The sequence below is a fragment of the Centruroides vittatus genome, unplaced genomic scaffold (assembly GCF_030686945.1).
Source record: "Centruroides vittatus isolate TY-2023 unplaced genomic scaffold, ASM3068694v2 contig_630, whole genome shotgun sequence".
Classification (NCBI taxonomy): domain Eukaryota; kingdom Metazoa; phylum Arthropoda; class Arachnida; order Scorpiones; family Buthidae; genus Centruroides; species Centruroides vittatus.
Window position 1 is genome coordinate 2,194,365 of NW_027122387.1, and position 16,411 is coordinate 2,210,775.

General features: G+C 32.6%; 1 protein-coding gene across 2 annotated transcripts; it reads left to right on the plus strand.

Moving 5' to 3' along the window:
• The first annotated feature begins 829 nt into the window (after nucleotides 1-829).
• Nucleotides 830-15,654, plus strand: LOC136979685 (amiloride-sensitive sodium channel subunit alpha-like). Of its 2 annotated transcripts, XM_067275725.1 has the most exons (14): nucleotides 885-958; nucleotides 2,399-2,568; nucleotides 3,186-3,492; nucleotides 3,633-3,768; nucleotides 8,085-8,179; nucleotides 13,678-13,808; nucleotides 13,887-14,065; nucleotides 14,134-14,226; nucleotides 14,296-14,398; nucleotides 14,624-14,690; nucleotides 14,799-14,866; nucleotides 14,947-14,992; nucleotides 15,064-15,139; nucleotides 15,279-15,654. In XM_067275725.1, the coding sequence occupies exons 2-14, from the start codon at nucleotides 2,562-2,564 to the stop codon at nucleotides 15,420-15,422; spliced, it is 1,452 nt and encodes a 483-aa protein (XP_067131826.1). In that variant the 5' UTR covers nucleotides 885-958; nucleotides 2,399-2,561; the 3' UTR covers nucleotides 15,423-15,654. The 2 variants fall into 2 exon arrangements, with proteins under 2 accessions (XP_067131825.1, XP_067131826.1); XM_067275724.1 differs by lacking the exon at nucleotides 2,399-2,568 and having other exon boundaries at nucleotides 830-958.
• The last annotated feature ends 757 nt before the right edge of the window (nucleotides 15,655-16,411 follow it).

Below are 16,411 nucleotides of genomic sequence, written 5' to 3' on the forward strand. Positions count from 1 at the left end.
TAAACGTGTTTTTGTAAAAGGTATAATTTTCATGTTTACAGTACTTCACGATGTCCGCATTTTCGAACGTATTCATCCGCTTTTAACAACGTTCACTCGGCTTGCTATAGTTCAAAAGACCACCAAACCGTTCCAAAACGAAAAACTAAAATTAAAACCGAGGTAGTGGGAGGAATACAGAGCAAACCACGTGAATTTGGCTGCATTAATTCGACGTTTTGACTGTATTGTTTGCATTGTGCATTTCTTTATTTTCAAGATAAATCATCACAATTTTCTTTTACCTCGTCTCATTGATATATATAACAAAAGAGGCTTTAAATTAAATAATAATCTTAAAATAATTTTTAATCGATAATTTAAAATATTTCAATACAAATAGGATTATTACATCTAAACAATTTACTGTATATTTATTTTAAATATTCGTTTTATTTCGTCTTTCTTTTTATTTCGATCTGTTTCCTTTCTAAAATAAAATAGAATGGCGCCGTCATTCGTGCCAAAGTAAACATTAATGAAAATCTTATTTAACATTCTTATTAATAAAAATATATTTGATCCTTCGCATTTAGTTACTTAACGGGAACATCTAACTAATCTTTTTTTCTATGTCCAAGTTAATTGCTAATAAAATCATCGTAAAGATGTATACGTAAATGTGTTGACAGTCACATTAAACAAATAAAATATTTTTTTTAATAATTTAGTTTTATATTCAGAAGAAATATTAACTTACGGCAATGTTTTAAAAAGAAGATAATATAAGTCAGACACTACACACAGGAATAGACTGACATCCTGCGTAACCTCTACTGTCTGTTTAACTTATCATTAAACACACGTGTTGTGTTACGGTTCGTCTTTGATGAGTCAAGCATAAACAAACTGTTTCGACTATTTATTCATCACTGATATGTATCTTTATGTATTTCAATGACGAAATTTGAAGCTAGAGGTCAGTATTTTAAAAATCTTAGATAATATGCCTATCAATTAAAGAGCTATTTTCGTAATTAGAGCATCAATAAAATTATTTTTAGAAGAAGATAAGCGAAATGTTAAATGGAATATTTTTAGTAACTAATCTAGAAACAAAGTTTTAAAGATAATCTAGACAAATTATAAATACATATAAAAGAATATAGGCTAATACACGTTGTGCTTGTTAATCTATAATGCATTTTTATAAAGTGCAACTATATAAAATGCTATTTCTCAATAAATAATCCTTTGCATATGTATAGAAAACATTTCGTAGAAACATTGCATTGTTATTATTCAAAATTTACGGTGAAAGGAAACTGTTTGTGTAAATTCTAAAAGAATTATTTTATAATTTGTTTACATATATGGAATTAATTAAAAGTTAATTAACTTGATGAGCAATGAAAAAGGATTTTTATTAAAAAATTACATAGAAATGCGGGAAATGTATCCTATATTCTGAACGGTTTGTTAAGACAGTACATTTCCTGTACTTCTATATAGTTTTTTATAAAGAGAATTTGATACTAAATTACGGGATGTAATTTTGCTGTTTTATGTTTTATACATACTTTAACATATTCTGTTATTCTTATTTTTAGAGTGAAAGATTGTCGAATTATTACAGTAGATAAAGTTTTAGTTTTGCACTCATTCGTACTATATATCCTATATATAAAACTTCAGAAGAAAATTCAGTGTGAGATATTATATATCATATTCAGAACATAGTTCTAATATGTAAAATGCAAGGAAAACAATCAAAAATTATTGCCGAGAGAGTAATTCTTCATTATAAATTATAATATCATAATAAGTAAATAAATATTGATTTATTAAATTACAAGACATAAATACACGAAGAAAACAAGAATAAATTAAAATATTTTTTAGCTAATATATTTAATAAAGCTTTAAAATTCGACGTAATTAAATTCAAAATTCAGAGAACACATTTACCAATTAACACTCAACGTCTTCTTTTTTTAGATACTTTACGAAATTATAGAAGTAGTACAGCTTAATATAGTCATTAATTAAGCTTGTATGTAATTTAATTACCCAGATTTAATTTCAATTTAAAACATAGCTTCATTATATTTAGTAAAAATGCTTTTTGTACGCTATTATTCGAATAATGATTTATAATTAACTATTAAATGTAACTACTTATCTACGCATAGGAAAACTTTAATAAAGGTACAGATATACAGATATAATTTTTTTTAATTTATTATTTAAATTTCTAGCAAAAGTCTTTCTTTTTTTCGTAGATTAACGTTATGACTAATCCCCTTTTTTTTGTACATCGTAATGATATACGATACAGTTCTGTAGATATTAATTAGATTATTAACTACTAATAATTCGCGAGTAGTATACTAATTAGTCACTAATTGCTACATCCAAGGACCGTTTAACGTGTTATTGAGTAGGTGGCGCCATACTCAATTGTTCATTTTTTCCTCCACCCCGAAGTAAGCTGACGTGAGAAAAACCTTTAAATTAACTTCACAACTTTGTCACCACGATGTAAACATAACGCATTTTTCTTGCACAGAAAAATATTCAAAATGGAAGGCAAGTAATTAATAAGGTTATGTTTCATTTATAATTTTTTAAAACATTTCTATATTATTTACATATTTTTAAAGCAGAGTTTTGTATTATTAAATATTTAACCTTATGCTTATTAATTATACTAGTTTTAAACATAAGTGTTTAGATTAATTGTCAAAGTTAAGCTCTTTTAAAAACACTCGCATACAGGGCAGGTGTAGTTTTATAATATATTTAAAAATTAAAATTATAGTAATTTATTATGTATTTTATGTTGTGAATGTGTTTTTATACGAAGAAGCAATTTATTTTTTTCGTTACAACTCTAAATGTATGTATAATTATTTATTGGTAGCGTATAAGCTTGTAGTATAATATTTATAAACAAGCAAGACCAAATATTTTAGTTTCCTTTTGACTTTTGGCCTTGACTCGTAGTTTCTAAGCAGGTTTTTATAATAATGTTTATCATCAGGACACTAGAATAACACTGTAGATTAATTTTTTTCTTCCTCTTTTCCTTGAAATTAATTTGGAAATTTCTGAGAAACGTCCTATTTCCTTTACATTAAGTATAATTAATACATAATTGGTTTAATTACCTGCTTGTTATCCCGAACTTTTTATATTCTTAACAGATAAAATGGATGACGTTAATATGAGAAGAAACAAGAAGCCTACTTGGAAAGAAAAATGGACGTACTTTCTAAATCTGCTAGAGAACGTCCTGTTAACAGGTGTGCCCCAAATAGTGACCGAAAGAAATACGAGGAGGAAAACTTTTAGAACGTGCGTGTTCTTTCTGTGTTTAACTGGTTTCTTCTATCATCTAATTTCTTTTATAATGCTCTATTTAACATATCCGACAACTCTGGAAGTTTTGGTAAAGTATCAAAATGACTCTACTCTTCCCAGACCTCTGGTGACTGTCTGCGATATCAATGGGTACAGTTAATATTGTTTTAATTTTTCAATGATATCATTTGTAATTTATATAAAATGACACTTTATAGTGTTTAATACGAGTATAAACTGAAAAATCACTTTGAAACTTTTTATTATAACTAATAATTTTCTGTTGGTAGGATCCGTCGCTCATCGTATTGTGAAGCGTTTCCAGATAATTGTGAAAAGGTTGAAGACCCTGATGATGTTGAAGCACTCTGTAAACATTTTGAATATTTCTGTAAAAATGAAAGTATCGTAGGAGATGACCTTATGGTAAGTTGTAGAAAACGCTATCAAATTTTTTTGTCAAGTTATTGTTGAAGCTGTAAGCTGAAATACCATGCAGTTGTTTCTTAACTAATTAATTACAAAGTGTCCCAATAGTTTCCATGCAAACAAAGATGAAATTTAACTTCATTCACAAAACTTTAAAATGTCAGCATTGTGTCAGCGGATTGACAGAGTAAGGCAATGCAACACATGGGTGATCTGCCAATGGGGTAACTTCTAGCAGGACTTCCTACGTGGAAACTGGATTCTGTTTAGGTGTGAGACACATGAAGAAAACCCAGAACGCTGCACGGTGGCCAGCCTATTGGTCAGGCACGAACCAATGACCAACTACCAGTGTTGAATGGTTTTATTTATTCGGCCACTGGTGGGCTTGATTTGTGTTTCTGTATGGAAACTTTATGATGGGTGTGATTATGTTATTTTACAGCACAAAATAACATAATCATATCCATCATTCGGGGCTGTTCTCAGTAATCCAGGTCTGGTCCTGGTCTCTGGAACATATCCTATAACTCTATCCTGCACTTAAACGACACCCTGTCTTCTGGCTGCTGCATACAGGGCAATGCGGACGACACAATTATCCTAGCTTCACACAGGAACTGTGAACGATTACAAGACGTATGCAACGACATTCTCAATAACATTCACCAGTAGAGTATTAAGCATAGGCAACCCATTAACACAGACAAATGCGAAAGCATGATAGTTGGTAGGAACCGTTAGGAAAGCTTACCCTTCGAATAGGTGCTCACAGAATAAAGCAAACAACGGAAATTAAATACTTAGGTGTTATTCTTGACGAGAAACTTAACTTCACACCCCAAAACAAATACATCACGGAATACATCACAAAAAGACGGCCAACGCCCTCATTAGTATAGCTAGCAACACATGGGGCCTTGGCCTAATGCTACTAAGCTTATTTACAGGGGTGCAATTCAACCAGCATTCCTCTATGCCGTACAGGTCTGAGGCCACGTGGCCGCCAAAGTCCATAACTGTAAAAAAATTTATCTGTTCAAACGATTGTAGCTCTCCGCATTTGTAAGGCTATAAGCCTTACAAATGCGGAGAGCTACAATCCCGGCATTTTGGTAATGTCAGGATTGACATAGAAATATCACTCTCAACTTAGAAATTAAACACATTATTTGGAAAGAAAATCTCGTTACCTTACCCTGGCGAGATTATAGCGACTCTGATATCGACAAAATGATTAGAGTAGGTGAGATTCCCCCTAGTTTGACCTCGATCGATGATATCAAAAAATTCATCATCGACAAAAATACCCTCCTTACTTACGATTACCACCCCTACAATCAGCTTGCTCCTGTCGTTTACTTCGAAGATCCAGATGATCATCCCATGTTTAGGATTTACACTGACGGTTCCAAGATGGGTGACGATGTGGGTGCCGCTTTCGTGGTTTACTCCGACTTAGGCCGCGAACTTCACAACGCTTGCTTCCGTCTAGGTACACGCTGCTCAATAGCACAGGCGGAAACCTCAGCTATTTATATGAGCTTAATTCACATTAGGCGTAGGAAGGACAACAGACTACTTACACTATCGCATTTATTCTGACAGTAGGGTATCTTTACACAGGGTTGCGATGTCTGATAGCCGCTTAAACTCTAAAACTCGTCTATCTCATACACCACACTCTCAGACACTTTCACAACAACATTAGAATAGATTTCCAATGAGTTTCGGGTCATGCGGGGGTTCTCGGCAACGAGACCGCTGACCGTCTTGCCAAACAACCTGCAAAGTCTTCGGTCACTAATACTTTCAGTTACATTCCTACCTCGTACATCAACAATCACGTCAAAAAGCAATTCTTCATTCTCTGGCAAGACAACTGGGACCGGGACACCACTGGTAGACTCACTTACACTTTCATACCTGAGGTTGACACTACTGCGACTCTTCGCCACTTTTACCCTAGTTACACCCTGACTCAGCTACTTACAGGTTACGGCAACTTTAAGCAATACTTGCATAGATTTAACCTTGGGGACAATCCACAATGCGATTGTGGTATCCAGGAGGACCAAACACCACTTCACTTAGTTTTTCGCTGCAATAGGTACAATCACATTAGGGATTGTTTAATGAGAGCCGCTATTCTTGAAGAGTACAACTGGCCTTGCAACCCGCACCAACTCATTCACACGCGTACAATGTTCCATCATCTACTCTCATTCATATCCTTTAGTGGGGCTTTTGAGAACACTCACTCCTGGGGGGGGCACGGATGGCAATTATCTTTCTCTTGCTTTGTTTCAACTGTCGGTATTTAGCTGCCTTTCAACTTTGTATTTAATTCTTATTTTCTGTCTTCTTTCTCAGTCTAAATTAGGTCAGTTTACATTAGTCCTAGTTGTAAGTTAGATTAGGGACTCAGCTTGATTTCCAATTAGGGTTGTTATCTTTATTCGTCTGGTTAGGTTCGTCCTAGTATGGTAGGTTAGTTGTTAGTTTAGTTAGTGAGTAAGTTAATGTTTAAATAAAGAAATAATAAATAAAATAAAAATAAATAAATAAAAATTGGGGTTTTGCTCGTTTGTCTTCTGCCAATCCGTTCGTCTCGTCCAGTTTGTCGTTGTGTTCGTTTGTTTTCACACTGTTGTCTAGCTGTTAATTAGTTTTAAGATTCGCGATCACGTTCAGTTTTGTTAGTATTAAGTAGATATGTCTTCCTACTAACAGCCGCTTGGCACTAACTTCTACACTTAGCTATTCGTGGCGGCACTCAATTATTGGTGTTCGCTATACTCAGGCTTTCTTTTAGACCCATCGGTAGACTATGGCCTTGCAGCCTAAAATCTGCACGCCGCCATCAAACGTAGAGGGTACGTACGCCGTTCAGAGAGATGCTATCCTTCTCTACTGTCTACCTCCTCTCCCTCCTTCTTCACCCCTTTTCCCTTACCTTCTTTTCCGCCGGCTAAACATCTCGTATACAGCTGATGTCTTTCATGTATGTATGTATGTATAGACTTTTGGGACATCCTGTCTTTCTCTCTTTTTAAAGTATTCGAGGCCTGAATGTTATATATTAACAATGTCAGTACAGCATGAAGTATTTTCATTAGAATAAACTATAATTAAATGTATTTATTTTGTCAGATCAAGACAATTTAAAATACGAAACTTCCGAAATATTTATTAAACGAAGTACATAAGAATAAAATATTACGTCATATGCATGTATTGTTCTTTATTATTTATTCTTTTTAACGTGTTACAAAGAAGAAGTAATACTTTACTTTTTAATAAATATGTTACTTTCGTGCCGTCAGATGTATTATTAAGAATAAAAAGAATTAGGTTTTTTTAAATTATTAAAATAAACTTTATTTGATTTCCGCTTGTGTTACTTACATGACAATTACACACTATTAAGTTAAAGGCATTACTTAATTTCAATTTTACGTTTTTTCAAAGTGTGAACTAAATTCTTCACACTATCAACAGATGGAAAAATTCAATGAAATAACTTTTTTACTTTTCTATTTCGTTTATTTTATAAATTATTTAGTTTTCGTACTGTTCTCACATTACAGTAGACCCCCTATAACACGGATTCATATAACACGGATTCATATAACACGGAATGTATCTACCGTGTTATAGGGGGTCTACTGTACTTAAATTTGACAGAAATTTGTATTAACTTTTAATGAAATAAAAGTTTTCTTAACTTTTTAGTTACACATTAGTAATATTTATACTAATGTGTAACTCATGCTTCTTTGTACTTTGCATTTATATATATATTACAGTGGTTCCCAAACTTTTTTGATTCTCGGCGCCCTTGCTAAAATTGTAATAAGTACAATTAAGTAAAAATTAAATAAAACACGTATTTAAGATAACAAAAAATGTGATTGAACAAACTTAATTATAATTAGTGGGATGGATGAGCCTGTCGATTACTGCACATTTTCTCAGATCTTGGAATCAAACTGAACACAGCCATCGATTCGATTGTTCACCATATTTACAGCAGCCGATAGAATGAGTTTTTCTGCGATTGTACGAGGCTTTTTACGTTTTGCGATTCTATGTGCCACCTTTATTAGTGAGTTAATGATTTGCACCGGGTCTGCTAGACGTGGCATCTTATCACACTGAATTGAGTAAAATTATAAACATTTTATATTTCGTGGCGCCCCTGTGAGGAAGCCACGCGCATATTTTGGGAACCGCTGATATATTAATATACATATATTATATATTTTTAAAAAATGTATTGATAATAGTTAAAACTTTTCATAATTTTTCAGTTTCCAACATATGAGACTTTTCTATTCTCTGATTTTGATCGAAATGTTGTCGAGAAGCACGGAGTCCGAAAAGAGGATATACTTAACATATACAGGTTAGCATTGCTTTTATCGAATGAAGAAATATGATGTAAAATCGTTATTTTCTTCTAGATTATTATTATTATTATGTCGGGTTAAGTGAGATATACTCGGTTAACACTGATGGCTGTGTACTATGCCGGACCAAAGTCAAGGCATAGTAACCAAAACAAAAATTAAAGAAGTTATCAGTGTGTGTGTCTGTATTCAGGAATTTCCTCACAATATGACATGTATTCAATAAAGTGGCCTTCTGTAGTGTAATGTATGTTTCTATTCGATTGTAATGTACCCAGCTTTTGTGTAGTGTGTGTGTGGTATGACATCTGTAGAGGAGAGAACGACAGGTACAATAAGCACCCTATCCATCCTCCACAGATGCCTTATTTCCTGGGCGAGTTCTGTGTACTTGCTGACTTTTTCAGTGAATGTGTTTTGTATATTGTGAATGTTTGGAATGGATATGTCTATAATGTATGTGATTTTATTGTGTCTGTCAACGAGTGTGATGTCTGGTCTGTTGTGGTAAATTGTTTTATCTGTGATTATGGCTCTGTCGTAGTACATTTTGTGCGTGTTGTTTTCCAATACTGTCTGTATAATGTATTTGTAATATGGTTCGTGGATATCTACTAATTTGTGTTTCTTTGCAAGCTCTTGGTGTATTATATTTGCTACTTGATTATGTCGATGTAAATGTCAAGAGCTTGCAACCAGAAGTGGTGTGTTGTATAGTTTCTGGCATGACGCGACATTTTCCGCATGTGTCATTCATGAGTGTTGTGCCTTTGAGTATGTGTTTTCTGTAGTTTTTAGTATTTATGACCTGATTCTGTATGGCGATCATGAATCTTTCCGTCTCCCCAAAGAGGCATCCTCGAGCTAACCAGCTGTTGACGCAGTTTTGTCAAGAAAATCCTGGGCCAGGTCGTAAAAATGCCTGCCATGGGGTGCCTTTTGAGCCCATGATTGCTTAACGGTGTCTATGTTTTTTATATGTTGTATAGTGTCCATATGTTGTGAGTATAAATTTAATGGTGTGTTGTTCGAGTCTGCTACAGTTACTGCTTTATGTAACTGTGATGTTTCTTGTTTTTTGTAAAAACAGGCACACGAGAGTTTTTTATTTGTTTGTTGTGAAGGTGAACTATGTCAATCAAGCCATATCCGCCATCTTTATGTAAAAGGGTTAATTTTTCTATAACGGATTTAGGATGATGATGTTTATGCTTAGTGAGTGTTGTTCTTGTTTCCCTTTGGAGTTGCTCAAGATCTGTGCGAATCCAATATATAACGCCTAAAGAATAAGTGAGTACTGGGACATGATGTGTGTTTATTGCTTTAACTGTGTGTTTTGCATTTAACTGTGTTCTAAGAATAGCATTTAACCTACTTTGGTATTCTTTAATTAATCTTAGCTTTATTTGTGTATGTTCTGTTAGTTTGGCCTGTTGGAATCCTAAATACTTGTAGTCGTAGAACTTGCCCTCTTCCATGGATTCAATAACGTCTCCATTTCCAAGTGCAAAATCTTCTTTCTTCGGGATTCCTTTTTTCTATGTGAAGTGTTTTGCATTTATCTAGGCCAAACTCCATTTGTATGTTCTTTATGTATGAATGTGTAACTTGTAGGAGTTAATGAAGTTGTTTTTGACAGGGTGTGAGGAAGTTGTTTTTGACATGAGATGTGACAGGGTAAACTATGTTGTTTTTTCGTGTCTGATATTGTAACCATATTGCGTGTTGTTTAACATGTTGGATAATGGGTTCAGAGCTAAGCAGAATGAGTTGAGGCCTCAAGGAATCTCGTTGAAAAATTCCTCGCCTAATGAATATTTGGTTTGTTTGTATGGAAGTGTGACCATAGGGCCGGTATCTCTTTGATACCACGTCAGGATGACACCACTGTATCTTTAGATTGATACAGAAAATCAATTGCGCGAGCGGTTACGTATGGGTTAGACTCGGAATGAAGCGAGTGGAGAAGATGACGGAAAGAACGCACCCAGAGATTTATATATAAAAATATACCCGTTTATTTTCTCATATGTCTAATTAGATACAAACGATTACTTTACAGAGAGACACGTGATAAGGTACATGGCTCACGATCCGCGAACATAAATTCTACGCGGATTAGAGAGAGAGAGAGAGCTGACAAATATTCGCGAGTAGGATAAATACCTTCAGATATGTAGTCGGATGTCGATGTAATAATCGATGATATCCTTATAGACCGTTGTAGGCGTTCGGGCTAAGAATAGATGATCTTGTAGTAGATCGTCGGTAATGACTCTGTCCACTAACAGGTAATAGTTGTTCAGATAGGAAAGGTAACGACGACAGTTCGACTTGAATATAGATGATGAGGGAGGATCGGCGGCGACAGGTAACTATCCTTTTGAGCGCACAAACACACGGTCAGTAACAACTTCTCCGTCTTACTCATCGTACTCCCTTTTTATATGGGGAGGGAGTTTGCAGGCCCTTCTTTGATTTCGTCAGAAGAGATGATCTTCTTGGACCAATAAAATTATCGGTGACGTAGTCGTGTCACCGAAATTTGACTCGTCTTAACAAGGAACTCAACTCGTGGGAATCGAGTTTAGACCGCTCTTATCAGAAAGTTTTATCAGTTGATTTCCCGTTTAACTAACCCTTTTTGGTCTATTTCGTTCCGTTTTGTATAAAATGTAGTTAAAAGATTATAAAGGTACATATAAATGATAAAGTTCACAATATCCCGATCGTCACAGAAGTGTTACTAACACTGAGATGTAGTGTTGTTCTACAGCGCTGCATAGTGTTTTGAAAGAATGCAATGAGTGATGGATGTATTTTGTACATGGGTAGAATATGCAGCAATTGTTTGTGTGCTTGCCGTAGAATGACTGAATCTATAAGTAACTGTTTTTTGCATTTTTTTGTTCTTCCGTAAGAATTCGTGTTTTTCAACATGTTTGTATATTTTTGAGATACAGGATGTCAATAATTTGTACAGTGTTGAAAGATATGTAATTGGTCTGTATTGTGTGGGATCTGTGGTATTGTTGTTTTTAGGTTTCATGTAGGTGATGCCCCGAGTGAGAAATTTTGGCATGTCTTGTGGATTGATGATGATGTGTGTTAGGTGTTTAGCCAGTTCCTGGTGCAGTGATGTAAACTTTTTGTGCCACAAATTGTGAATGTTGTCTACACCAGGTGTCTTCCATTTGTGTGTTCTGTTAACAGAGTAGTGGATGTCGTGTACATTTATTTCAGCACAGGGCATAGTTGGTATGTTATGCAAGTTTTTGTTGTTCTCGATCCAGCCAGCATCTGCATTGTGTGTAACCGCACTGGACCAAAGAGAAACCTAAGTTGTGAGTTGTTCTTCTGTTGGTGTACCACTGTGATGTGTATCAGTGTTTGTTTTGGTACTGATTTGTCTGTAGAAGAGTTTTTCATTGTTTGTGAATAATTTATTTTGTTGTTTTCGTAGTGTACATGTTTTGTATCGTTTGAGTCTACGTGCTTTGGCTGCGAGTTTTTGTTTTAGTGTGCCGATGTATTTTGTAACGCGTTGTAATTTTCTTGAAAATGTTTTTGAGTTGTTTCTTTAATTTGGGTGTTATGTTGTTTTTAGTGTATTGTGTCAGCCTACCTAATTGCTGTCTAATGTCATTTATTTGTGTTTCTATTCTTCTGTGCCAGGCAGGCTTGTGATAGAACAGTGTTTTGTGTGTATCTGTCTGCGATTGTATTATTATTATTAAACACATGTCTTTAATATCATAAATACATTCAATGTCTTTCTGAATGCGTTTAGTTTAAAAGTAAAGCTGAATGTTTCCTTTTATTGTCTTTATGTTGCTTATTCTGCGCTAAAAAACTTACCATTTTTTTGGTATTTATAATTTCCGGGTCACTGTTATATTCTATATCTATATTCGTTATTCATATTCTTCTATATTTGTTATCGCATTTGTTTTTTTTTTTTTTTTTTTTTGTTTGTTTTTATTTTCTAATTCGTTTTGTCTTTTGAAACTAATTCTAATAACATTTGTTTCGAAATCATTGTAAAATTTTTGTTCATGCAAATAAACAAGAAAGTCCTAATTTCTTGAAGAAGAAACCGAAGCAGAACTAACACGTCTAGAACAGTCGACTATCCTATAAAAGGTAGTTTCAAATTTGTATAGGACTTGCATAAGGCTTAAAGGGTAACTGAAGAGATCATCTTTTCCATACAAACTGTAGTTATTTAAATATAATCACGAATAAAATAAATTTATTCTTACAGAAATACTATTGCTTTCTGGAATTGATATTTAAAAAAAAAACGGTAGAGGAAAAAGGAGGAATAAAGCAAATCTTATGGGCCATTTGACCCTTCTTCTCCTCTGTGGACACTATTCTTTCCGACGATTTCTACAGTTTTATTACAATTTATATATAGACCTTTACATAAATCAATATAAAGGCCTATGTGTAAATTGTGATAAAACTGTAGAAATTAATTAATAAATCGATTAATTAATTGAAAAACAAACATTTAAAATGTAATAAAAAATAATCGATGGTAAGACGAAAGAAAATGATGCTATTTTAAAGAATAGGGAGCAAATTAATAACCAGTTTGAACATATATATAATGATGCTTAAATTGTTTTCATATAAGAGATCTATTTCTACTGTTTTGTGGATTAGTTTTGGAAAAATGAAGGCGAGTACAGTATTTAATGGTTATAGATGGTGAATCAGATATTTTCTTTCACTAAATTTACCTGTTTCCTGACGTGCCATGTACGATATGCGGTCTATATTTGATTTAGACCATGTCAGTACCGATATATCAGAAGTCGCGCTGTTAATGTCCTCCACGAGTCTTGTACAAAAGGCTATTTTGTCTGGCACTTTGGTAGCATACATACGATCCTTCGATTAATCTCCCCAAAAGATTGAAAAGGGTGATGTCAGGTGATAGATCGGCCAATGCATAGGACTGTCTCAATTAATCCAACGATATGGACCGCCCGCAGTTGCGGGCCTCTCAGGCATATTTTCATGAATCTTGAAGTATTGACCAACATTATCTGACACATTATTTACCTACCTGAACAAATAAATTTTTAGAACAGTTGAAATATATATATATAATATATCAATAATGTAAGCAATAATCAGTTAATTTATAATATATTGTCAAACTTTCATTAATAAAAGTCAAATGTAAAAAATAAATACATAACATTTCTATAGAATATTTCTTGTATTTTTTAATTTAGCTTATGACAATCATTTTTATAATAACTTTTTTAATATTCAATTTTAGAAATTTTTCTTCTGCTGTTATCATAGAAAACTGAAAATTAATTTTTAATAAAAAGTATACAATTCGTAACTTAAATACAAGTCCACGTGTATTCATTCATTGCATACGATTAAATTGTTATTTATTATACCTTAATAAAGCATATATTAAAACATGACTTTTGAATTTTAAACATTTTTTACTGTCTTTTCCTTCTAGCAATAAATCAAGTCACATTATTTTTGGAAACGAATTTGGAAAATTGAGGAATTGTTATTCCGTCGATTTACACAAATTTGACACAACAAATTCTTTAGAAGATTTTCGTCATAGATTTTACGAAATGCACAGTAAGTACTTTATTGTTGATTTAAACTCTTTAATAACGTTGTAACATTCTTATGATATAAAAGAAAAATAAATTGTAGTGATACAGGGAACGACGATAGGAAATTTGATTATCACATTTAATCCGGAAGAATCGTTTTTACCGAATGTTCCTATTGGTGCTAAAATTTCAATTCATTCCCACGATCAACTCATTAATCCTTTCGTCGATGGATTTCTAGTTAAACCAGGAATGAGATATGTCGTTCAATTAAAGGCCGTAAGTGTGAATAGATATTTTACTTTCGGATGTTATTTTAATGTAAGGCAAATGAAGAATATTTTCAGATAGAAGAGAATCTTTTAGCTTCTCCTTATAGTACGAACTGCACAATTTACGAAGTACCAGAAGGGACGGAAAACACTGAAAATAATCACGAAGTAGCGAAGTCTTTCATTATGTGTAATTTATATTGAAAAAATTATTTTACTAATTTTATATTTCTACAGCGATGTTTAATTGAGTGTAAAAAAGAAAAATGGATAAAAGAATGCGGATGTGTGAGTGGAGAATATGCTTATCATTTTGATGGAAAATTCTGTTTAAACCAATGTAAGTACAGTAATTTGTCTACGCTTGTTGTTTATTTAGACAATTTTATTTGCTTTTAATACAATTTAGACGTTTTCTCTTATCTCAATATCTTAAATACAATAGTAGAGATAACAAAGACTTATCACACTGTTGTATTTGTATTTATGCTGTAAATTGATACTGAACATTATAAAATAAAGCCGAATAAACAAATTAAGAAGAATATTTTTTGATATTTTATAGCTGAAGCTATCTGTATAACTAACGCAGCGGTTTATGATTGCTATGACAAGTGTAAAGTTAGTTGTAAGTAAGTATTAGTTTTTAATTCCTTTATTTTATAAAATATTAAATTATTGTTCGATTAAAATGGAAAACGTTATATTTTATGAAACTAATAAACAATAATGTGTTTTAGATCTATGTTTTTTGAATATGAAATAGACGAAGTTCCATTAGAAAATAAAGAATTGTTATTACTGATGCGTAAGTTAATTTTAAAAAATAGGGAGAAATTTTATTTATAATATATTTATTAATTCAACATATAATTTTTCTCATTAAAGTTCAAAAACTGAACATTTCTGAATTTAACAAGTATAAGCCCGAAAAGTAAGAATGTAGTATAGAAATTAAGGTATAGTCATTTAATATAAATTATAACTTTTCATGTTTTATTTAAGAATTTGGTTTTCGTCTATAAATTTTTTCTTCAAACGACCAGAACTTCTGATATACAAATATAAGCCGCAATTCCAAGTAAGTATGTCGTTTATCTTCGTCCATAACATATATACTATTGTGTATTATATACTATTGTGTAACATACATACTATTGTGTATATATCAAACGTGCCAATTATCTTTCACATAAATAACGTGTTTTATTTTGTTTCAGCTGATCGAGTTGTTCAGTTATATAGGTGGCTACATAGGTATCTGGCTCGGAATATCTCTGATTGCTGTTTGCGATTTTATAGAAACACTGTTTACTTATTTTTACCATATTTCAAAGGGGAAAATTCCTATTAAAAATAAATAAAATAGAAATTCTCTACTAGAAACTAAATCAGAACTGTAATTAGTTATATATGTATGGTTGTCTTTCAGTATATACGTATTAAGTTCGTGTTCTTACAGATACAGTATTTAACATTTGTGGAAAGCTAAAGTTCCTTATTTTTATAAATAATAAAACGTTTATTTTATGTTTTTAAATCACGTTTATTTGTATACGAAAGTGTTACTTTTTATTAAATAAAGAAATATATGAATATTTTTGTGAATAAATAACGTAATGTACTCCTTACAATTACAGTGAAACTCGACAGTTACGTTTAAATAATTCTGAAAGAATGTCGTTATCCGACCCCCCCCCCACATATCGGGTGCAATTTTATAAATTATTTAATTTCTATCTACATTCGATTCGCTGAGTTACGCGTAACGACGTGTATTGGCCAATGAAATTAACGAAGTAATACACTATATTATTTTGTATAAATTTAATTTTTTTTTAATTATATCCATTATTGTAAGAAATATATTCACTTAATTACTACGACAATGATATAACGCGAAAAGAATGCGCTATATCATTGCTTAAATAAGCATCATGTAGAAATTGCCTGCTTAAAATAAAAATTCTTTAAATCTGTAAATAGCCTGTACCACTAATACTTAATGCTCCACTTCTAACATAGCAAGGTTTTTTTTTTATTTCTAGTTCTTTTAACATTAGTGACACCTAAAAAATATTTAGCATCCAATAAAAGTATTCTCGAAATGCACTTCCGCTGGCAGATCGCTCGAGTGTCGTATTGCCGTAAATATAGAAACGAACTAGTTTTTTCTGTTTCTATATTCTCTGTTTATAGTTTTAACGAGCGAATACTTAATGAAACATCGTCACTATGCTGGGCTGTAAGTTTTCTGACAATGTTCGTTTAAGATTATCATCAGCAGCCACCGTTCTGTCGATTCTTGCTGTGCGGCAGTTACTTACCAAATATACTTTTCTGCATTCATCGG

Excerpts from the sequence above, each read along its gene's own strand:
- LOC136979685 (XM_067275724.1), top strand. The coding sequence starts at position 937 with ATGACGAAATTTGAAGCTAGAG. Across the intron at positions 3,493-3,632 it reads ACTGTCTGCGATATCAATGG|GATCCGTCGCTCATCGTATT; the intron begins GTACAGTTAATA and ends TTCTGTTGGTAG. Across the intron at positions 14,993-15,063 it reads AACAAGTATAAGCCCGAAAA|AATTTGGTTTTCGTCTATAA; the intron begins GTAAGAATGTAG and ends GTTTTATTTAAG.